The following is a 25570-nucleotide window of genomic DNA, read 5'->3' as shown; positions in this document are numbered from 1 at the left end:
GTCCTTAACATATAGATTAATTAAAGTTCTTGTATAGGCTCCAAAAACATGTCTCCTGTAATGCAGGTTGGAGCCAGGTTAGAGTAGATAGGCGCTAAAGTGCAAATGTCCATAACCCATGGCAACCAATCAGAAATTTGCTTTCAATAGTCTAATTTGCACTAGACATATTTAAGTTCACAGCTGATTGGTTACAGCATATTTTTAATTTTTCACCTACTGTATGCTGGCATATCACCATCATTGTTTTTAGTTTACTGGTGTAATAAAAAAAATTGTGTAAAAAAAAATTGTTGCAACAAAAATTATGCACGTAAGGGCTCGTTCACCAAAATGCACTGGAAAAACAAATAATATCGCATGAAAGCTAACATGCCCTTTAGACTTGTTTTAGTGATTCTGTTTCTGTAACCAATACAATCTAATGTACTGCTAACACATGAGAAACAGTGTGTGCCACATTTTAAATTTTTAAACATGGCATTAAAATTTTAGAATACAATGGTGGGAATGAGCCTATAAAAACCATACCTCCTATTTTTAAGTGTAAGTGGCTGAAAAAAGCATTACAAGGTTTGAACAAACCCCCTAAAAGTGAACAATTAAATAAGTCTGTATTATGCGTTGTCTGCTATTTTTTAAGTAAACTGTGTCTCATAATGATTCAAAGAACACTGTTATATTTGAAACACAAAAACAAGATATAAAAATGTCAACCCTTTCTACAATTGTTTGTAACTGACTGGAAGTGAATAACTATTTGTGAAAATATAGTTTGTGGCACTCAGATGGTACTCCAACTGGTACTCCAAATCATTAAAAAAGTCACTGCACCAACAGTTTTAAGTAATTACTATGGGGTTTCCCAAATATCATTTTTGGCGAGTCGCTTGATAACAATGAGATACAGATAACTCAGTGGCGGAACTACCATTGGTGTGGCAGGTGCCGTGCACCAGGGCCCATGGAAATACTGGGGCCCTCTGCATGCCAGATGCAGAGAGTCAGGGGCCCGGTACTCTCCTCCCCGCCTCCCTGCACAGAGGCCCACAGCTTGCTAGTTCCGCCTCTGAGTTACCTAATAGTGATTCTATCCTGCTCTATTTAATGCAAGTTGCAAGTTATAAACCACATTTCAAAACTGCACAAAAGTAAACATCAAAGCCACCCTGTCACTTACCATTTTGCGGGCTGAACCAACATGAAGGCTATAGCATTTAGCTATTACTAACGTACTTAGTGACGAGCCTCATGCATCAATGTCACTATTTCCTAGGGAAAAGATAGACTGCATTCTCAGGAATACTGATTCAGTCCACAAGATGGCAACCTCTACAATGTATAGGTGAATAGTTATAACCTATATATATTTCTAAGTACAAAATAAGCATTACAGTACCTTTTGTCAACTAGTACAAAAGTAGTCCAATTAACTGGATGAGGGTTATTTTTTACATTTACAATACTATTTAAGGCATTACCTTGAGTTGAGCCAGTAAGTGACACAATCTGCTCTATGAATAGACACATCTGGGTTTTTTTTATATATATATTTGTTATAAAACAATAAAAGCCTGCAGTGTTATCCCATAAAGAACACAAATATAGATGATATAATAAAATAATATAGCATTAACATAGAAGTGCAAAAAACTGGGACTGCTTGGCAGCTTAACCCTGCCAAAACACATCGACATGGCACACACTTTAACTAATAGTATCAAATAAAATCCTACCTTACTTATTTAATAAGTATGAATTAGGGAACATTCTGTGGTAATTTTTAAACAAAAGAAAACACCACTTTAACATACTGTATAAATCCCACCTAAACTATGCTTACTTGTGTTCAGTATACAATCTGCCTTCAACCACACTTTTCAAAAGATAAATACAAATTTAACTTAATTTTCCAACATTAAATATCATATGACAAAAACATTCAAATAAATCTGTTCCATGGTACAAACTAATAACCTTACAATATTATGTTCCTTTAAAGTGTACAGGTGGATGTTGTGGAGAATCTGCTTCTTGAAACCTACAGACAGTGGAAGCAGCCATTTTGTGTGTTGACCGCTTCAGTCAGTCCACCACTAACTGGTGACATTAAAGCATGAGGCACTTCATCCTGTATGTAAGCTTTGAGTACACATTAAAAGACATAGATCCAAACAATTGCCAGCATTACTGCTTATGCATGTTTAAGTGATGGATCTATGTTATATGCTATAAGATACCAAATCATACTTGTGGAAATATTTTATTATTAATGTCATTCAAGGTTTTATTGAGGTTCCTGAAACCAGAATAAATATTTTTTTTGTCACAGAGACCAGTGACAAATCTGACAGAAGAAAAACATGGCAAAAAGTTACTTAATTTTCCTCTGATGCCTCTAAAACCATAATCAAATTATCTGAATCAAGTAGAGTAATATGTATTTAGAGAATAAGTATGACATTTGCATACACCCAAAGCAGTCCAGATTTTTTTGTCACCACAGTCCCAATTTGTAGAGGTCAAAAGGTGTGCAGTCTCCCATGAAATTGATGTTGCACTGACAACACCAATTGCCAGTGCAAAACCAATTTCATGGGCACAGTTTTGTTGCAGAAGGGGCATGACCTAATTTGTCCCAATATTTCAATTGTGAATGTTGAGAAGTATGTATTTAATATTACTTTAGCCCATAACTGGATGTACTGGTGAGCCCTACATAACCCATTCTGACCCTGTAACAAGTGCTTAATTCCCCATTGAATAGCCCTTATATATTGATTGGTGGCATTCCTGGCATGCAAACTAATAATATAAAACAAACTAACATATAATCAGTCATTTGGAGTTCCAGAGATAATAACCAAACAGCTAGGAACACTACTAATTGTTATTCATTTCTTTTGATACAAAACAATATAAGCTGGGTATTTACAAAATGTGTAAATGTCTCATAAATAAATAACATAATATGTAAAAGCGACAAATAAATGACAGGCTGTCAAGGTTTGGTGTTCATTAGCCCAGTCATTCTCACTATAGATAATTGTTTTGTGAGACAGGAAGAGACACTAAACTGAACGATTTGCATGTTGTGTCCAGATGTTCAGCAGCGCTTATAACCTGATAGGCTGAAATAACATGCCCCGAGCTGCCCATTCTACAATCTAAGAACCGAGCTTCCATAGGCAATTCCATGTACTTCCTTTGGTATTTATACACACAAGCAGCACAGTCAGTTATGTTTAATAACCTCTCCGTAAAACCAGCTAAGCAAAACTAACAAGTGAACAGCTATTACCCTCTTTGTGCTAGGATAGCTATATAATGTTGTGGAGAATCTGCTTTTTGAAAACCAAAACTAACAATTAAAACAAATAACTCATTCCTATGCAATAAATATATTTATATATTAAAATAATTCTGGTCTGCTGTAATAATACATATGAAATATAGCATTCATCTGAATTATAGTACTGGTAATAACCATACAACCAATCCATGTATAGAACATACTGTATATCCAATTTTTAATGGCTGACCTGCCAACTCTGACTATTTAGGTGAAAGGTTCAGCTACCCAGCACCAGGCTGGAGTATAGTTACCTGTTGGATACTCACGTAGGTGCTCCTTCCATATATATCTTGCTATTTAGTAGCTAAACAGAACACTTTGGCATTAAACTCCTGATTGATGTGAGGGCAAATTGAACACCAATTTAGCACAAGTATACTCATTTTTTAAACAATACGGTAGGTCTTGAAAGTAAATTTAGCTTCTATGGTACATAAATATAGTGCCTGAGGTTATTTTAAAAATAAATATAACTATCCAACGACTTCCACACTGACCAACCAAAATAAAGCATTATGTCTACAGTATAATCAAGTATACTTTCATGGACAAGAATATTAGTAATATAGTCTGTAGTCACTTGTTCGGTAAGCTTTGGCAGACCAAAGAAGAACCCCTGAAATACACTTTGGTGTATAGGTTTATAATATTAGAACTCAGAGTTAATCTTGGTTCTTGATAAAGGCAGCTGGGAATCTCTCATATTGGATATTGGGTTGTTGGCTGCTTCATTCTCTTTTGGCCATCATCACTCAGCCTGTCTTCTATGGACACTTAGCCCTTCAGCACAATCTTCTGTGAGCTGGGCATAGTTTAGATTTGGGCCTCTTGTAGCCCTTCAGTTTCTCTTACTGTTGCACAGCTATGGTATCTGAGGTCCGATTCTCTTTCCTGGTGCGTTACGGCAGTTGCATCTCTGGTAGGTCAGATATATTGCCAGATTGATTTTGCTGCGGAGGATGCAAAAAATAACCCATGGTAGTCTGCTGAGGGATGTGAGGCTGCTGGAACATGCGCTGGGGCTGGTTTGCCTGCATTGATTCTGGAGTCTGCATCTGAAGAGCAAAAGGGTAAAATCAGCCACAACATTTCCATTCACAAAAAACACCCACAACAATTATAATAAATACATACAATAAATAAACACTCTAATTGTAACATGCTTTCAGCACAGCTTCTATATACTTTTGCAAGGGAAAAGGGAGTACTTTTTTAAAAGCAAATATGCTTTTTTATTAACATTTTTTTTATTGCGTTGGTTGAGGTGTGCCTGAAAATGCATGATCCTGTATAAATTTCCTACGGTGTACTGGTATATTTTAGCAACTGAAGTGGCATGTCATTGTATTTTCCAAATTATTTTTTGACATTTTTTAAATAGTTAATATTTGGAGTCCTTAGATACTAAGGAATCAGACCCTTTTTAAAACTGATAATGCAACACCTGGGGGTAAATGTATCAATCACTGGTTTCTTCAACCCGCGGGAGTTCGGCGAGTTGACAGCTAAAATTTAAAGTGGCGCTGGCTTGTAAAGGGAAACTTCCTTTTACAAGACAGCACCGCTTTAAATTTAAGCCGCGAAGACTCCCGCGAGTTGACAAAACCGGGGTATGATACATTTACCCCCTGGTGCAGGTTGGTCTTTTCTGACCGTCAATCGAGCAGGCTTGATATTGCTGGTCAGGAAGTGATCAGACTGGCACAGGTGGAACAGGTGGACGTTTTATTGAATCTGTGGGTTCATTTTGATTGCTAAATTATCAGATCTGTAAAATTTGGCAATTTGAGGCCAAATCACATGCAGATCTGGATGTTTGGTCATTAGGCCAAATTATTTCATCACACTTAAATTTTCCTCTCAGTTTAAAATGTATTTCTTTTTACATGGGTGAGAGACAATGGGAGTTGTTTACAAACCTTGCTCTAAGGTGCAACTCTCTACTGAAACCATATTAGCCAATCAGCAATGATCTTTTATCTGTTTAGAGCAAATGTGTGATTGGTTCCTATGGTTCCTCAGTATCATCCAATTTACATATGACTGATACTTCTGGTATTATATAACTTTTATTTAATACCTGATACACACATGTCATACGCTAACAGACACGGCCAGAGAAGAGAAACATGTGCCAATCTGTCTACTACTATCTTGGTATCCATAGAGTCTTAACTTGTCGATGATCTCAGTGCCATTAAGAGATCACTGTGCAAATGATGTATGATCAGTTCCTCTCTGAGTAAAGAGTAAATGATGGAGGAGTTCAAGATAGGATAATAGAAATGAGAGAGGGGTAATAATGATGCACATTGGAAGGTTAATGAAGGAGGGATCAGGGTTAATGATTATTCAGTAATGAGTTGTTAATAATTACTAATGATTGGATGGTTAAAGAGTTGGGCGGATTCATTATTATGATTATAACTATGAAGAGGATATGATGGGGTCAGGGTGATGATGATATGGGGGACAGGATGGCAATAGAAATAAAGGGGAAGTGTTGATAGTGGAACTATGCAGAGAGAAGGATTATGATGGGGAGTCAGTGGGCAGTGATGATGCTGAGGAGGAGGGGAACTGGGTTTGAAGTGTGAAAGGAAACATAGAGAATGGACTTGAGGGGAATAGAGGAATAAGATGAAGAGGATTAAGGTAGGGATATAGGCATTTTTAAGTGGCTTGAAGGGGGTGTAATGTCTGTGAATGGGGTGAGCTGTATGTAAAGTGAAGTGGGATCTATATGTATAGTCAGCTATTTATTAGCCATTTACCAATAACTAGCGGTCCATACACATACCATATAAAAAAAATTTAAAATTTGTCTGGTTCCTACATTTTTGCTTCTAGATTCTAGAAACGTTGGAAATTGTTGAGCCTTGATGTGACTTTATTGTGTGATATTATTAAGCCTGTCAACTTTCTACTTAACATTAGAATAGCCTTGCTCTAATAATCTAGTGTTGTCATGGTTATCATATATGTTCACAGAAATGCATAAAGCTGAAGTTACCTGAAGGTAGAGATGCTGTGGCTGGACTGTTTGCTGCTGGCAATGATGTAGGTGAACTGCAGTGTGCGTCTGCTGTGGAGTGAAACTGGACTGAGGGATCATAACTGAAGAGGTATATGCTGGGGTAGGAGGAGCTGCAATCACTGTGGTGCATGTGATTGGCTGCATTTGTAATGAAGGAGGGCCCATTTGCTGATCTTGGACAAACCTGGCAAAGAATCAAAACAAACATAAATGTGACAAAAAAGCATAAAGTAGCACAGGACCAAAATGTATACAAAGTTAGTTTACAGAGAAAAAGTATAAATTACTGGGCCCCATAGCAACATTTTGTAGGGGCTTTCATGAATAATAAGAGGACATCATGATTAATGAGTACAAACAATACACTCATCTCAATTCACCAAGTGGACTAAAAAAAGTAACTAGCCAGCAGGTCAAGCAAGTCATACACAATCATTAGTTACAACATACAAACCCAGAGGACTGTCATTGTGCAGAAATATATATAAACAGAATAACAAAACTGAGAATTACACCCTGCAAATAAAATAAATAAAATAATAATGAGCAGTATTCCACATGTAAATTATAACAGATTTAAAAATTGACATTAATTAAATAAGAACAGCAGTGATACTGTGCTGTTGACATAAATCAGAATTATTGTCATAGACAAGAAAAATCTAGAGGGGGGAATAATATTCAAAACTTTCAATTGAAATTTAAAATACTCGAGTGTTGGCAAATCTTATATGGGGCCTTTTTTTTAAAAAAGTTTATACATTAATTATATGCATACTTCCTCATTCTAATAACACAGGCTGCACTGTTGTGTGAATAGACCTGTACCGAAGAAAAGGGTAAAGAAAGCAACCCTAATGTGTACAGAGCACCGGGCAAGATAAATGAGCCTTATAATAAATTATTTTGACTGTGCCTAGCCTTTTAAGTTGCATAGTTGATAGTATGGAACCAATATTCATGAGTATGAGTTCAAATATCTAATATCACTATAATTTACAATAGGGCATACATTATTACATATATAATACTACTTCCTTATCAAATAAACAGGAAAGCATTATGCATATAACAAACATTTCCATCCATCAAATAAACACTGTATGTTTTGTTTTTTAAACATCTATTTAAAATGTGGCGACTGCTGGCATGTCCTACATGTAAATAGTATAGTATTTTCCTTTAAGTAACATGAATGGTTTAAACACTCCTGTGTTATTTGTAACCATATCTTATACAATCAGCTCAGAAATCACGACTGAACATTTTGTACCTCAAATGCCTGTCTTGTGTGTAGTTGGATGCCTGAGATCTGTCTACGTTGTCCGCTGGAATTCGCGAAGAAGCAGCAGGAGGGTGAGCTTGTGAAAACATCATGGTGTTACTGTATAGGGGCATCACAATGTTACCATGAGTCTGTAAAGACAGAGCTGTCTGCTGTGTCTGATTTCCGCTCATTAACCTTTGATGCCTTTGTAAATGCTGCTGCTGTTTCTGTAGCTGCTGCTGCTTCTGCAACTGCTGCTGCTGGTGCTTCTGCAGCTGCTGCTGTTTCTGTAATTGCTGCTGTTGTTGTTGCTGCTTCTGCAGCTGCTGCTGTTGTTTATGCAACTGTTGTTGGTGACGCTGGTGCTGTTGTAGCTGGTGCTGTAGTTGTTGCTGGTGCTGTAGTTGCTGCTGTGTTTGTTGTTGTACTTGCTGGTGCTGGTGTTGTTGAGTCTGAGGGTGTTGCTGGTGTGTTGCATTCTTTTTTTTTTTTATGCAAAATAAAGATGAACAAAAATTAAATAAAACATGTCAACATTGTGTGCAAATAGTAGAAATATGTAGCATTAGTTATAAGTGAACATTATAAATGGCATGAATGTGACTTTTTTTGCATGCATTCGTCCATTACTTTCATGACGTGCACCATTCATATAATTCAACATATTCCCTACCCTTAAATGAGGGGGCTAAAGGTTAGCTCACATTAAAAATAATATACTGTATATTTTAAACCCTTATAATCCAAGGTTAAGTTTGTGTAACTGAATAACTTACCTGGTTGATTTAATTGGCTCATATTGGACTGTATCTAATGTCTCCTTTTTCATCCATGTTTATAATGTTTTTGTGTACACAACAGTGGATGTGTTCTGCGAAAGTCCATTTTTATTGGTTACCAAGGAAAATATACTGAACAGTAAGAAGTAAAAAGCCATTACACTGACTAGCATGAAAAGGTGTTGCTGGTGATGTCTGGTATGTGATTTGCCAGTGGGATCCGGGCATATACAGAGGACTGTATGTGCTTGACCCACTGAAGGTGGAACCCTACAGAAGAGATATATGTCAGATATACTGTTAGAGATTGTGTTTGATCAATGGTTAGATAAAAGATCAGGGCTATATTTCTATATTAAACCCCACCCCAAAACGTATCCTTTAAGACATTAGAGTGGCGGTTCCCAAAGTGTGCGCCGCGGCTCCCAGGGGTGCCGCGGCGCTGTCACTGGGGTGCCGCGGACCAGACATAAAAGAAAGAGAACACAAAAACTTACCAATCAGCGCGGCGCCGGGACCCAGCAGCCTCCTCTCTCCTGCAGCAGCTTGTCACTGACGTCTATATTCAGTGACAGCTGCGGGAGAGAGGAGGCTGCTGGGTCCCAGCGCCGTGCTGATTGGTAAGTTTCTGTGTTCTCTTTTTTTTATGTCTGGCGTGGGGCAGAGTGAAAAGGATGGTGGCAGCGGAGGGGGACAGTGTGGCAGCGGAGGGGGACAGTGTGGCAGCGGAGGGGGACAGAGTGACAGCGGAGGGGGACAGGTGGCAGCGGAGGGGGACAGTGTGGCAGCGGAGGGGGACAGTGTGGCAGCAGAGGGGGACAGTGTGGCAGTGGAGGGGGGCAGCGGAGGGGGACAGTGTGACAGCGGAGGGGGACAGGTGGCAGCAGAGGGGGACAGTGTGGCAGTGGAGGGGGCAGCGGAGGGGGACAGTGTGGCAGTGGAGGGGGGCAGCGGAGGGGGACAGTGTGACAGCGGAGGGGGACAGTGGGCAGCGGAGGGGGACAGTGTGACAGTGGAGGGGCACAGCGGGCAGCAGAGGGGGACAGTGTGGCAGCAGAGGGGGACAGCGTGACAGAGGGCAGAGAAGGGGGACAGCGTGACAGAGGGCAGAGGGGGCAGCGTGAGAGAGGGCAGAGGAGGGGGGACAGCGTGACAGAGGGCAGAGGAGGGGACAGCGTGACAGAGGGGGCAGAGTGTCTGGATGCAGAGGGGGCAGTGTCCCTGGATGCAGAGGGGGCAGTGTCCCTGGATGCAGAGGGGGCAGTGTCCCTGGATGCAGAGGAGGCAGTGTCCCTGGATGCAGAGGAGGCAGTGTCTCTGCATGCAGAGGGGCATTTTTGCATACAACTAAATAAGTATTTTTGTCGTGACCTAAATACTTATTACAATTTTTTGACCCAACTACTTCTAAAACAGGAATTATTTTGGAGGGGTGCCTTGAAAAAATTTGGAGACTCTAAGGGTGCCGCGAACTGCAAAAGTTTGGGAACCACTGCATTAGAGGGTTCCAAATTCCTTTCCAGCACACAAACAGTTACTTGCAACTGCATAGTGGATTGCTTTATAAAGCCCATCAGTTAATCCTGGTAACTATCATGTCCGCTGTAAGCCTGATCGCTACTACTTCCGTAAAATATGGGGCAATAAAAGAATATGGACTCTATTGTAACTGGTTAGTTACCTGATTGGATGTCACATACTGGTGACTTGAGGATATTTGAGACCCACAAAAACGTTTGGAACTCATGATGGGTTGAGACTTCTTTCCCATTGCCAGACCTTGCCTGGCAACTACACCCTGCTGGCGGGATACCCTCCTCGGGTCCGGATGCTGCACATTATTAAATCCCAGTGGGATCGGCGGCTGCATCAAAATCTTTACAGGAGACACAACAAAATATGGTGTGAGACCTTTGGATTATGTTTACGGCAAGAGGTAGGCCTGACCAGTGTGTGGACTGAGGCTGCAACTGAAATGAGGCCTCGCTCACCACTTTCACATAATCATACATAATCATTTGTATTGTGCGGTGTCCAATGTAAAATACCAATATTGTCACTTTAATCATCGTTATATTGACAAACAAGGAAGAAAACACTCATTTAGACTTTTGCAGCAAGAAAGTTAGCTTATTTTAAATGAACTCCCTATATTTTGCTGCCTTCCCCCTCCAAACTCTGGTGACTGAGACGGCTGCTGCAGTCTGCCTTATAATAGGAATTATCGTTTCATTTTTTTCGCTTTATTTAATTTACTATATTGTAAAATACATTGAATGCTTACAATTTTTAGCAAAAAGTTTAACTTCTAATAACTTATATTACTCTATATTAGGGAATTTAGACTGTAAGCTCCAATGGGGCAGGGAGTGATGTGAATGAGTTCTCTGTACAGCGCTGCGGAATTAGTGGCGCTATATAAATAAATGATGATGATGATGATAACTTGTTTTCATAAATTCTTAAAGTGACATTAACAGTCTGTCTTTTATTTAATCCGGGAATCCAGGTCACTTTATAATATTGTATGTACAAGTGTAATGATGCATGACAAAATCAGTAAAGTTGAGTCCCAAGATGGATATATAATATTTTATATATTCACTCCAATATCATTTCCCATCTGGGCTATTGCAACCGTCCCCTTAATGGCCTTCAAGTTAATGTCCTATCTCGTCAGTCAATCTGAAATGCTGATGTAAAACTCATCTACAGTACCCATCAATCTACCTCTACTAGTGCTTTTTATAACCTTTTCCTTAAACTCATCATACTCATGCCTACTTTCCTCCAACAGCATCTAACTAATGAAATTAGTACTTCAAAATACTCACATTTTCACTCACAATGCACCTTTTTAGGCAAGTGTACCTAAATAGTCTCTCTCACAACCAGTGTCTTTGGTTATTGTTCCAACTGAGGAGTTATCATAAATACATACATACATACATACATATATACTGTACATACATACATACGCATAACCAGACTCGATCCATATCATAGATATACAAGCTTGTTTTAGCAACTGCAATCCTCCTTTCCCTGTGTCTCGAACAACCCCTATGTGTAGCGTGTTACGGAATATGTCGTACTTTATAAACATAAATGTAATATGAGTAATATGATGTAATAAATGTAATATGTGTAACAAGCTTTTTATTGTGTTTTTGAAGTTTTTCTTCAAAACATACTCATTAGTTTTCAGGCAGAGTAAATCGTCCTTAAAATTAATTCAACCATAAAAATGTGCAGTGTGCTCTTAATCCTAAAAGGCACATAAATGAGCAGTATTTCTATAGCGTAAAGGGACTCAACACACCAGTGTTTTTGTATTTGAGTTGGTTTTGTTTTTCTTTTCCGCTTTATTTTACTGTTCTCTTGCTGTTTATCTGATTTGGTTTTACTCTCATCATAGACAAATTAACAGGAACAGCAAAATAAAAAATAAAAACACAATAACTGGGCAGCACAGTGGCTAAGTGGTTAGCACTTCTGCCTTACAGCACTGGGGTCATGAGTTCAATTCCCAACCATGGCCTTATCTGTGAGGAGTTTGTATGTTCTCCCCATGTTTGCGTGGGTTTCCTCCGGGTACTCCGGTTTCCTCCCACACTCCAAAAACATACTGGTAGGTTAATTGGCTGCTATCAAAATTGACCCTAGTCTGTGTCTGTCTGTCTTTGTGTGTGTGTGTTAGGAAATTTAGACTGTAAGCCCCAATGGGGCAGGGACTGATGTGAGCGAGTTCTCTGTACAGCGCTGCGGAATTAGTGGCGCTATATAAATAAATGGTGATGAACTACAAAACTAGGACAGGCTGCTACTGAAAAAACCCCAAAGCAAAAACAAAAATGATAAAAAAAAAAAAGTACTTTACAATAGACAACTATGTTGGCACCTTTTATGGTGCTTTTGTGCTTTAAACAGCACAATAACCTGATGAAAAAGTGCTCATGTGGCCCTTACTTCTTTTTGTGAAGTTATCTTGGTAATTAGTAAGCATCAGGACAGAAAAACAAGGACAGCGAGTGAAGAATTTTGATTAAAAAACACAGATTGTTCTGCTATAAATGGGTCTTGGATGTGATATATGTAATGTACATATAATTTGTGAGTAATATGTTTACAATGTGTTTGCAAGGGGAGATATAACTCTGCATCAGCCACTTAATGCTCTTAATTCAATGGCAATCTGACTTGAGGGAGACACTGCCATGAGATCAGTCCAACTAGGAGTGGTGTATTCTAAAATCCTCCCTAAAAATACAGATCTACTGTATCTGTCTCTCAATGGCTCATTGGCACATGGACCTCATGCTTGATACCTGCAGATTGGAATCTTGCACTAGCTGTAGCTGTTCCTTGATCACATGTAGTTCTTCCTGCTGGGTTTTGATGTCTGCTTGTAATATCCGTGTTCTTTCCTCCAGCTGTTCTTTCAGTTGGTTCACCATTCCTAGTTGGGCAGGGTAATGATACACTGGCTGCAAAGCAAATATAAAAAGCATTATTTAAGTAAAACAAATAATAAAAAAAAAGGTCCTGTGTGAGCTGCTAGATATGTGTATGCCTCATTCTTGGAGGTAAACGTAGTAATTATGTTGGAGGTAAACGTAGTAATTACCATCAAGTCTAAAAAGTGCCTCAGTTCTCTGATGTGTGTAAGCAACATACTCCTCACTAGCACAATATTGCAATACTTTCATTGGTACAGTACCTTCCAGTACAGAAACCACAAAATCAGATTATATTAGCAAACTAACTGAGAAATTACCACAATTTGCCTCACTGAAGCATCACATCTCCCATTCATGCACATAAAAGAGGTAATTTACAGAGCCCAATGTCTTCTGCGGTAGTGCCCTGCTCCTTGAATTGGCCTGATTGTGCCTAGATTTCTGCCAAGGTGCATAGGTTTATGGAAGAAGAGGAGGAATGTGCAGATTATGGAGTACTTGCACTGCTGTGACTAGTTTTGTGGAGCAGTACAAAAACAAGATTGCAATAATTGGAGATAGATTATTGAAATGAGGTGGAAGTGAAGAGGACGCATTGACAGGGGCTTTACTTGTGGTGTGGAGGAAAGCATCATCCTGGTCCGTGTATAGATTTCACAGATGCAGTAAAATCACTACACCCGTATAATTCCTTGGCATGATCAAGCCTTCCATCTTGCCTCTTACCTACACAACTGACCGTTGCTACATGTGACATATTCTTGATGATGTGCAACTACATTAATTGATGTGTACTATAGTATTAGTGATGTGGTTAGAGGTCCCATCATTTTCAAATGAAAAACTCGGACACACATGCGACATGGAATTTGCTTAGGCCAGACAATTAGGCCCTTATTTAATTTTGGGTACCAAGTGAAGAAAACAGTTATAGGAACATATCACCACTTATCTTGCTTGCGAGCATCGGGATTGAAAAACAAGACAAGTGAGTTAAGAATTTTTGGTTAAAAAACAGAGACTATAATTGGGTCCTAGATGTGATATGTATTTAATGTACACATAGTTTGTGAGTGATATGCTTACAATGTCTTTGTAAGGGGAGATATCAGTGTGTGAGTTTAGTGATGATGGTGTTTGGAGGGATGTTAACAAAGACAGAAGCAGATGGGTGTGAGAATGAAAGGCTTTGTTGGACAGTTGTATCATTTTAGATATTACCGTAGTTAGTAAAGTGTGTAGAATCATCCCAAATAATTGGTTATTTTTAACACAAAATTTACCAAGATAGCTTGTTGTGTTGAAACTGTTGGTTGAGCAACATGATGCTGAGGAGCTAGATGTTCAGGTGGAGCTTGCGGAGGAACTACAGACTATGGAAAAACAAACAGTAAGTTATTAACTTTAACATACATCTATAGTATAGAGCAGAAAATGGAAAGTTCAAACAGCTGGTTAAAAACAGTTAAATAGTACAAGTGCATCAATGTTATTTTGGCTGGGTTCTCCTTTGTTTCTCACACCACCATTGTTTATGACATACAGTTGATTTATATTTAATCATAAAAATACAACAACAGACCATTCTGCTTGAATAAAAACTATCTATCAATGTAGCTCAGTAATTTGCAACTAAGCAAAGTTGTAAAAATTTGATTTTTCAGAAAACATCTGGCAAACATGCAAATATGTAGGATATTTACTTATATTAAGTTTAGATTCTTCATAAACAAGATACATGAATTCCTATTGCCAATATGGCTCATAAAGTGTTGTTCTCATATCACCATATAAGCTGCCAAAGCACAGGCACAGCATAGATCTTAGCAAACTGAATTCTGCATAGCAAAAATGTTAAATCTCTTGACTAATGTTCAAGAGTGAAGCACATTCTGTTACACTTGTCAAAGGCAGAGATTAATTTCCCAAAATAATGTACTAGTTTATTGTGTCCTGTGCGTGTTAATAAGCACATGATATACCAGTTCATCAACCCTGTTGTGTGACTCTTGTTCATTGGCATTTACACGACACAAAATAAATGCTATGCCTGTTTTATATAACACTATTTGAAGGGGCATTTAAAGTATGGCCATTGGCAATGTAAAGTTTTCATACAGAGTAGTTTCATGCTGTAATTTTATATTTAGGCAGATGAAGCTGATTCAAATACTTACCCATAACTAATTATACTAAATATATGCACTCACTTCATTGCTTTGCTATACCTATCTAGACCAATAGTGTATGTAAAGTCATTAACTGTATAACTGTAAGGAACCCTGCATTCTGCTCTTCTGCCACTAGTTGGCAATTATTTGGGTATGGCAAACCTTCTCCAGCAGAGGACTCACTGTCTTAATGATAGAACTGTGCTAATGTGGAATAGACTCTCTATTTATTTCCAGCCTGTTGTAAACGCCCTGCTAACTATGTGCATGCCTGTCTGTTTGTCTTCTCTCCTATTCCCAGCCTTGATTATTCTGTCTTTGTCTGTTATGTATGCTGGTTATTTCTTCACTGAATCATTATCTATTTGAAACTGGTGGTTGTGTTTAGATGTATGGACTCAAACCTCAGGGTTTGCATTATTTTCCAGTTTTCTATTAAGAAAAACCATGCCAATAACGAAAATATAAACTTATAATGTCAGCTAATCCCTGAAATCCTCCTAATATCGCATTGTGTTTCACTGACAGACGGACATTCTGCTGAATTTTACTTATCCAGAAACAGGGAGATAGCAGGATATGTATATAATAATCATCTCCTTCCTTATCGCCAATGTAACTCTCATTTCCACAGTGCACTCTAAGGGGTAGATTCAATTCCGTGCGCATTATTACCGTTAGTATAGTGATTTTAACACGGTTTTCTGCTCGCGGCTCAGGGAACTGCGAGCAAAATTCAGCGTTGAAATTACCGTAGTAACAGTAATGTTGCGCACCCCGCATTGTTCTAAAGAACAACACAGAGAATTGAATCTCCCCCTAAAGGTCATCTATGAAAATGCAAAACATTCTAGCATGCAAAGTTTTACTATTTCTGTTTTTTTGAAAATGTTTTTCAGTCTTTTACTAAAAGACATGCCCTTATGTGAACAACTCCAACTCCCAAACATTTCCAAAGAGTAGACACCATGCTATATATACTGTAAATTAGATTCACTTAAACAATGCTTCTTAAGTAAATGTTATTTTTATATTATACTTTTATAATGAATTGCTACCTTGCTTTTTGCCTTTGTATGGGCACATATCTTTGACTTTCAATAACCATATAAGCTATATTAGGGTGTTCATTATCCTTCAAATATGTTTAACATTTAGATATACTGTATTTTGAGTATAATAACTGAGAGTATAGCAGTTACATTTAAGAAAGTTAATGTGTTATTACTTGTTTGAGCAGGTGCCTTGCTGGCAAGAACCCTTCTTTTCTCAATTTCTTTGACAGCTTAGGTAACAAATAACACCAGTATATTAATATAATTATAATCACACATGTAAATACCTGGTTTGCATTGGATGGCATTCTTATTTGTGGTACATCCTGTTGGCTTAAGGACATTGAGTGTCTAGAAGGTGTACTGGCTTCAGTATGCCTCATAGATGTTGTTGCTAGAACACATACAGGTAAGGTAACATTAGAGATATTGTACAAACAATCAATCAAGATTATTGAAAACTATGAACAAGTACAAGTGCATGATTCTGCCATGGGGGATTACAACCTTCCCTTTACCAAAATACTCAATATATATATATATATATATATATATATATATATATATATATATATAGATATTGTATAAATGCTATAAACAGTATATATTTACCCAGCTCTGCAAAAAAACTGCTTGTACAGCGCTCAAATTATCTGTCTGTTTTTATCTGTATAATAAATATCAGTCTGTATATTTCTTTATTTTACTCCTTAGGTCTGGTCTAAGGGATGGATTCTGGGCACTTGTCCCTCCGACCCTCCCGCGCTTGCCTATGATGATGCATTACATAGGCAAACCAAGGGGGGTTTCCTAGTGCCTGGAAACCCCTCCAAGCCTGGGGCACTGTATAATTGAGGTGGCTGGACCCTGCCCCCGCTTCTTAGAAAAAAGAGAGCTGCATGCACCTAACAGTAGTGCACGCAGCATTGCCCATGTATATTATGGGGATAGCAAGAGTTGGAGAGCACCCAAGCACTGTCTAAAATTATAGCCACACCCCCATGCACGCTGGTCACGCCCACTGGCAGCGTAGTGTGGAAACCCCCCTTTACAAACCCTGCGTTTGCCCCTGCATTATACAACTTTGACCCAACAAAAGCATGAAATATAATAAAAACATTTAATAGTTAATTTTGTATTGACTATAAAATCCATCTAACATTTTGTGACACAAAACAACAATATGGTGTTTGGAAGGAAAATGTAATAATAGATTGAAGCAGGAAGGGGAGCAGTTAAGATGCAGAAATTAATAGAGAAAAGAAAGCAAGGTTAAAGCCATCATGAAGAAATGAAAGGCATGCGAACATGACAAAAGAAAAAATGTTCAAGGAAACGAGAAAGAATAGAGGATGAAAATAAGGGAAGGAGATGTGAAGATGCAGAGAGGAAGGGAACTGGGAGCAGACTGGAGGAGAAATATCTAATAAGAAGAAGTATGATAAAAAAATGCATCAGGGAAAGGACACAACACTGAAAAAAGAAGTGTCAAAAAATAAGGGATAATATAAGTGTAAAGTCTAGAGGAGTCTAGTTGGAAAACAAAATGCACATCCCATAGCGATGAGGAAAATGGTTAGGATGGAAATGAGCCGATCAGAATAAAGAGGACAGGGCAAGGCAAACAGGCCGGATGATGAAAAAGACGTAACCAAGTACACATTTGGAATTACTCTGGTGTTTCAAGAACAAAATGTGTTTTATAAAGGCAAATTGTATACATACAAGCAGAGTCTGAGAGGGCTGTGTGAGATGATATGCGGGAGCTATGTGACGACACAGACATTCCTTCCCTGATTGGCTCCTCTTTATTTGTGCAATGTCTAATATCTAAATAAGTATTTTGGTTCTGAAATAAGAGAAGACAATCTCATTAGTTTTCCAATGCAGATAAACAGTACAAATTACATAATTGGTTAGGTTTTAAAAAAATGTCCAGTAAGTTTAAACTTTCATATTCAAAAACCCTAGTTAATTCAGTAGAAGGCCAAAAAAAAAATCCCATATAAAACATAATTTAATGTGTCCTTAAGATGGGAAAAAAATTCCTTTCTGTGAATCCAAAAATTCCCTGTATGAACCTACTGGGCCTGATTCATCAAGACACATATCTGCCGAATTTGAGTGTAAAATTACTTTGAGCATGCCCAGAATCGGGAGATACGTCCATGAAGGCAGCCTTGTCCGCTGCATCTTCAAACACTTGCTATAGCCTATGATTTCACGGAGTGAACGGGGCAAGGAACGGGCGTTTTGCCTAGTTAATTTACAGTAGGGTCGTGGAAACCTCAAACCCACGCAGCCACGGCAGAATCCAGCTCTGAGCGTCTCAAAGTTACTTGTTTTTGTGCCGTATCTCTTGCTCCAGCTACAGGGCTAGTCTAAGTCCTGATCACTAGTGATGACAGTCTTGTATGCATATGCTGTCTCGCATGCTATAACATGTGTGTGCAATCACGAGCAACCTAAAAAAATTATTTTATGTTCAGTAGACATTAACACCATCCTAATAAATGTATCTCATGGACAGAAAAAAAATATTTTTTTTTACTGTTTTATTAATAATGAATTTGGGCCTGATTCATTAAGGATCTTAAATGAAGAGGATTCTTATTTCAGTCTCCTGGACAAAACCATGTTCCATTGCAAGGGGTGCAAATGAGTGTTCTGTTTTGCACATGTTTTTTCATGTAACACACAAATACTCGATAGCTTATTTGTACACTGAAATTTAAAGTTGATATTTGTGTGCTACATAAAAAAACAGTCAGTATTTAACTTATGTGCAAAGCAGAACACTCATTTGCACCCCTTGCAATGGAACATGGTTTTGTCCAGGAGACTGAAATAAGGATCCTCTTCATTTAAGATCCTTAATGAATCAGGCCCTATATTATTAACACAGGACATTAATTCAATATTTATTTTATGTGTGCTCTTTGGGGACCTTAAACTGAGCAGCTTGCCACAGAATTTCTGGTATTGGCCATTAATGTATCCTCACACTGTGATCATATTCCTCCTTAATATTCTATTCTTTGGTGTAAATAAATCTTACTCAGACAGTCTTTACTTATAACTGAAATCTTCCATGCCTGGATTTAATTTAGATGCCCATCTCTGTACTCTTTTCAGTTCCAAGACATTCTTTTAGTGGACTGAAGCCCACAAAATAGATTTAAGGTGATGCCTCACTAGTGCATTTTAAAGAGGTGAAATATTACTTGAGTTTATACCCATTTTAGGACATAAAAAATATCGAGCTTGCTCTTGATGCAACAGATTGGTATTGCATGCTATTGCTAAGATATACCTAGGTCTTTCTCCATCATGAATTCACCCATTACTGTTCTACCTAAGCTGCATGCATAACATTACAGAACATTTATGTACATTGAACTTATTCTGCCATGTCGATGCCCAATTTGTCTAGGTCCCTTTGTAAGAATAATACATCTTGTATTAACTCTATTACACTACATAATTGTGTCATCCTCAAACACAGAGAAAGCACTAATTACAATGTTTACATCATTTATAAACAAATGAATCAGCACTGGTCCCTAGACAGATCCCTGGGTACAACACTTATAGCCTGAGACCATTTAAAGAATGAACCATTAATAACTCCTATACAGACTCAGGGGTCAATTTATCATGAGGGGAAAAGCCCTATGGCCAATGAAAACTCCTGTTTTTCCTTGGCTATAGACCTTTTATTCTGTTCTGCCCTATACATCAGCTGCTTACCCCCAAACAACAACACTTTCATATAGATAAGCCTATGTAACAAGAAGCTTGACGGTACTTGTATCGCTGCCATATCTATTCTGTTATCACCATCTCAGCATCTCAGGATGATAATAACAATATAATAGCAATAACAGATTTGAAAAAAAAGTTTATTTCGTGAATAAATAATTTTTTAATGCCTAAAGTTTTTTCATATATTTGTTAAGAAATGTGTTCTATTTTTTTACACTTTTTCTTTTTATACATATTAGTGGATCTGAAAGCCCAATTAAGAGCTTTCAATTCCACTTTGCACCCGTTTGCCCACAGTCTTTTAATATTATAACATTTCTTAGATTGTAAGTGTATTTGGGTCCCTTATTGTCATTACATGTAATATGTTTGCAACATAATTACTTGAATGGAAAGGAGAAAATAACAGGTACAAGTACTTGTAGTCATTGGCAACTTAGTGCCTATTACTGGACTTCGGAAAGAAATACATTTGCAGATTCATTGTAGCCAATAAGATTTCTGTTTTGTTTGCTATGCTTTAGAACATTTTTGAAATTCGTCAGAGGTTTGCCAGACGCTGGACTGCAGGGTTTAGCTAGTGGCTAGTGACCATATGCTCAAATAAACATTGTCAAAATATGTGTGGTGTGTGTAGAAGGGGTTACAGCATACTTGTCAACTTTTTAAAACTGTCCTCCGGGTGATCCCGGAGGAGAGGTCACGTGGCAGGAGGTAGGAGGGGGCATGGTGATGCTATTGTGTCCTGCCCCCTGCTAGGAAATGCCCAAAGGGGGTGGGGTTTAATGACGCAAAATTGTGTCAATGTGTCACCTCCATCGAAACTCTGAGAAAGTAGGCAAGTATAGGTTACAGGTGCACAGTGGTATGTCACTTTTTGTCTATTGCAAATGATCTAATAATGTATTTTTTGGAGAAACTGGTCATAATAATTCCTGTAGATGTAGTGTACCTTTAATGATGGGTCTCCAAGTTCTATAGCTGACTCCTCAAGCCCCAAGTCTCTCCTCCTCTCTGCTCGCACTTCAGCATAGCTGTAACATAACACAGGAAGAATACATGAAGCATGACATATGATCTAGATGTGTCTCAGTAGTGACTTCACTGATATGTTACGGGTAGGGTGATATATCCAGGAGTTGACTTTATCCAGATAATCATAAAATAGCTAGTCATACCATAATGTTAAATAGAATATGTTTTAAAGGGATTCCACTAGCACTTTAGTACCACCCTTTTCAGTAAAAGAAACTATTTTCACCTAAACTAATACTCTGATTAGCCTTGTCTATGGCTTAAATTAATCAGAGATTGTGAGGGGACATCAGAACTGCATACTTGACTACTCTCCTGGAATCTCTGGGAAGCGTAGGTGAACCTCACGTATTGAATATTGGGAGGCGGGGCTCAATGACACGATTGAGCCCCGCCTCCCAATATTCAATGCGTGAATTTATGTGTGTGTTGAACTGTTTATGACATTGGTCGCCTAGAAATATGCTTTTCGCCAAAGTGCAACATGAGATCTGAAGTCCACCAGCGCTGCACTAGTGCAAGACTGGAAATGGCTCAGATGAAATCTTGTTTCTGTTCTGCAACAATGAGGTGCATCAATGTGCCTATTCCATTCATCACTAGTGCCAAACTCCTCCCCTCTGCCTGTGCAAACTGCTGCTTCCCACAAACCCGGCTATCTTGCTACATAAATGTATATGTCTAGGCAGAAACCTAGTTGCACTTGCACAAATTGAGGAGCGCAGTGGGTACAAGCAGTGTCGGACTGGGGCATGAAGGGCCCACCGGGGGAATTCAGTGATAGGGGCCCACTATATTGGGGTGTGGCCAACTTTAGGAGTGGGTGTGGCCAGTAAAGGGGGTGTGGTCAGGCTATGGAGGACAACTTATAGCACTATTTTAAATGTGCACCTTTTGCATTAGACCCTGCCCATTCTACTGGTAGGGAACTACATGGGACCCATTAATAAAACACTTGTGGTTTGGAAGAAACTCCAGTACCAGCTCCTGTCGTCTCCTAATGCACCAAGACAGTTACTTATGATAAGTGCATCATTTGGTTACCTCCAACCCTCGCCTCATATGTTGTTATTGCCCATCATGTATTGAGCTTATTAAAAGCCATTACAAGGGCTACACAAACCAAATAATAACATCATCAATTAGAAGACATAAACTGCACAATTAATTTTTTAGTACAATGGTTACCAACCTGTTGTTGCTGTGACATGTCCTGGAATAAAAGTCAATTCATAAAAAAACAAGTGATTGTAATTCTCAACTAATCTCAGTGAAATCCATCTAATTTCATTTTAAATACGGTTGATATATGCCTATAATACTTTCACTATATCACCCCTAAATTCTAAACAGGACAACCATCAAAAAGAATGCACAATAGGCAAAAGGAAAAATATATAAATATAATTATGTTCTCCTATGCATGTGCCTTTCTACACTAACATACAATATAGACCAACATATTATACAACCCTGAATGATTATATTTTCAACTGGATGCAATTGGAATACTAGACTACATGAAAAGCACCCTTCATTTGCCAGATCTTGTATACACAGTCTGATTATTAAAATGACTCTTTGTTATAATTATTTTTTAAGGACTCTTACAGAATATGCCACTCGTCAAAGACCATACACACAGCATCAGTGCTACTACGGTTGCGTACTTCACCAATGAATGCTTGTTGAGAAGGGAAATTTTAAAAAACAAAAAAATGAACAGAATACAGCCCATCCAAAGCCTGTCACATTTATTCCATATATGCTGGTATGCTGCCAGTGTTGTATGAAAGAGAATATAAATATCAAAGGACGGGCGCAAATGGGGGAAGGGTAAAGAAACACAAGGATTGGGTCAATGAATAAGTCAAGGGGAAAACGGTCCCAAAGTCATTAAAGGATGTTGGTCTTCTAGTTCCACCTATACCGATGTCCCAGATGGTAAACTTACATCAATGTGACCTTTTCTATTCCATACAGTATTTGAATAATGTGTCCTCTTGCTTCAAAAAGCACCACCACGATGTACTTTTACTCCCCTCTAAACCTGTTTCTTCTCCTCACCAGAGTGCACATATGGGAGACCAGGGAGAGAACAGAGAAAGATCTCATGGTGTTTTACGTTCTCTATTTATTAAGTTAAAACATGGGGTTAAAAACACTCACATTTTGTATGTTAAAAAGGTATCTTTCAGTCCATATGTTTCCTCGATCAAACGGCAGTATCCAGCTTCTGTATCCCAGCCACGATCAAACTGGCTGGGCTTCAGATAACCCGGGGAAACTCTGCAGCGTCAGAGGGGGCGTGGTCTATTGCGTCCAGTGTTGCATGAACCTATGATGACCAAACTGACCTTGGATCAGTATGTTGATATCAGGACGTCCTCCTCCCCTGCTCAAACTGCTGAAAAACACACTACCGCGCCTGGGCTCTCTGCATCTGCGCGGTAGTGTGGTTACAGGAGATGTGACCGCCGCCGCCATCTAAACAAAGTTCAACATCAAGCTCCGCCCTAACAACGGAGGGGGCGGAGCTTCAACCCCGCTGGGCCTACCGGTGGATTGACCGGCTGTCCGGCGGGCCAGTCCGAGGCTGGGTACAAGGCTCTTTTGACACTGAGGAGAGGTCGTTTATCACTTGGTAAATGGCCACCACAGAGTGATTCACGCTACAAGAAGCTGACACAAAAATTCTGATGCCTTCTTGCAGTTTACATTCTTCATTCATCACTAGCCATAGAAATGCAGCTAAGTACTGTATTATTATTAATATTATTATTCATTATAGTTGTTTCTTTTAAAGCACTACATTCAATGTTTATAGTACACTAACTGATTCTTCTAACAGTATTGTTACCTGTTATCTGTGAAAAGGAACACTCTACATATTCATCACATTAAAATGCTCTCTTGTGATCAAAGGTTACAAATAAAGTATGCCTAATGCTAACTGCAATATAGTCTCACAAAACCCCAGAAACATGGACGTTGCTACCAAACTCTCTTCTATGAACAGTTAATTTGTAAAGGAAATGCCAGAAGAGGGAGCTATTTCCTGCATTTAAAGCACACTGATCATTTTATCTACATATGCATAGATACATAATGAACATAGGAAGCTTGTTACATAATTGAATATCTGCTGGATGGATTCAAATATTACTAGGGCCATAATCAATAATAATAATAATAATAATAATACAGACAGTTACAACTAAACTAAAACATAACTATAGAAGTGAATGTTTATATGTGAGATATTAATCTAATGGGATTTAAGAAACAAAAGTGGTGAGAATAATCCATTGTCCCTCTGAACTCAACCTAAAAATTAATTTTAATTTAAAAGCACTTCTTCCTCCAACTAAATTCTCGGGTAGCTCATTTCAAGGATCCCCAAAGCTCTTGACGACAACCCACCCCCGCCCTCCTTATCCCTGCATTGATAAATCGGCAGAAGGTGGTGGGATAAAAAATGAGCTTTGCTGTTTTCTAATGCCATCAATGATTACACAGAGTTCTGGCTCTGGCCAATCACCACCTGAGTTACAAACTGACAAATATGAAAAGCTGACATTGAATCTCCCACAGCTTTGCTAGTTTGGGGAGGGGGATCTTAGGGGGAAAAAAATGTTTAGGTGCAGTTATCCTTTAAAGTGATCCTATCACCATGGTGAATATCATTCTTATTCAATAGTGCACCAGAAACTTTAATTGATGTCTGCTTTGAGTCTTCCCTTTTCTGCAATCTTCCAGCTAATGTGTCTATGCAAATGATATTAAAAGGACTGGGTTAAAGAATGAGAATGTAATGACAGCAGTTCTTGTTTTTAACACACAAAAAACCCAAAAAAAACAAACAAACGCATATCCGGGGGTAAATGTATGAACATGCGGGTTCTTCAACACCCGCGTGTTCGGCGATTAAATTTCAAGCGGCGCTGCATTGTAAAGGGAAGTTTCCCTTTACAATGCAGCGCCGCTTGAAATTTAATCGCCGAACACGCTGAACACGCGGGTGTTGAAGAACCCGCATGTTCATACATTTACCCCCTGGTGTTAAAAGTGGCACTCAAAGCTATATTTAGAAAAGTAGAGATAGGACTGTGTTATATTATATTTTCTTCAATATCATAACATTTCTGTTTACTTACAACATAATTCAGTTCTGACTCTGGACTGTCATCAATTACATGATGTCCAGCAACTTCTTGTTTTTACATGTTTATGTGATGTGTCTGATTTTCCTATTTTTGTCCTCCCTATTTTACAATGTATTTTTTTCTGCACCCTTTTATCTTGATATCCATTAATAGAAACCAGTGGGGGAAAAAAAATGCAGAAGTTGTTCACTGATTGCGTCCATATAGGACCATTATTGACTGAACTCTGAATACCACTCACAGTTGGATCAATATATAAAAACATGGTATTTTGCAGCCTTATTCTACTACACTTTCAAAAAATGGATCAAATCCTTTCCATACCATAGAATTGCCTTTGTTTTTATTCTATATAACACATTACTGTCCACTTTTGAAAGACATCATCCCAGAGTCACTAAAAGCTGACAGTGTGAAAGATGCTATTTTTCTCACTTTAACATGAAGGAAGATTTATTTGAGTACATGAGGTGATCGAAT

At 38.4% G+C, this 25570-nt stretch overlaps 1 protein-coding gene across 3 annotated transcripts in view; it reads right to left on the bottom strand.

Annotated features, from left to right (window-relative positions):
• Nucleotides 1-281: 281 nt before the first annotated feature.
• The window catches only part of PASD1 (PAS domain containing repressor 1), a 124235-nt gene continuing 98946 nt past the window's right edge, over nt 282-25570 (bottom strand). For 2 of the 3 annotated variants that reach the window (XM_075184263.1, XM_075184262.1), the window contains exons 13-21: nt 20842-20923; nt 17850-17973; nt 16412-16518; nt 14182-14271; nt 12767-12925; nt 10120-10314; nt 7666-8138; nt 6369-6576; nt 282-4410 (exon numbers count right to left, since the gene is read on the bottom strand). In XM_075184263.1, the coding sequence (XP_075040364.1) occupies nt 4255-4410; nt 6369-6576; nt 7666-8138; nt 10120-10314; nt 12767-12925; nt 14182-14271; nt 16412-16518; nt 17850-17973; nt 20842-20923 (1594 nt within the window). In that variant the 3' untranslated portion in view covers nt 282-4254. The remainder of the gene's footprint in view (nt 4411-6368; nt 6577-7665; nt 8139-10119; nt 10315-12766; nt 12926-14181; nt 14272-16411; nt 16519-17849; nt 17974-20841; nt 20924-25570) is intronic. The other variant, XM_075184264.1, reaches the window with a different exon arrangement.

This window comes from Mixophyes fleayi, chromosome 9 (genome assembly GCF_038048845.1).
Source record: "Mixophyes fleayi isolate aMixFle1 chromosome 9, aMixFle1.hap1, whole genome shotgun sequence".
NCBI lineage: Eukaryota > Metazoa > Chordata > Amphibia > Anura > Limnodynastidae > Mixophyes > Mixophyes fleayi.
The sequence above is the reverse complement of the archived record's forward strand: the minus strand, read 5'-3'. Positions and strand labels throughout refer to the sequence as shown.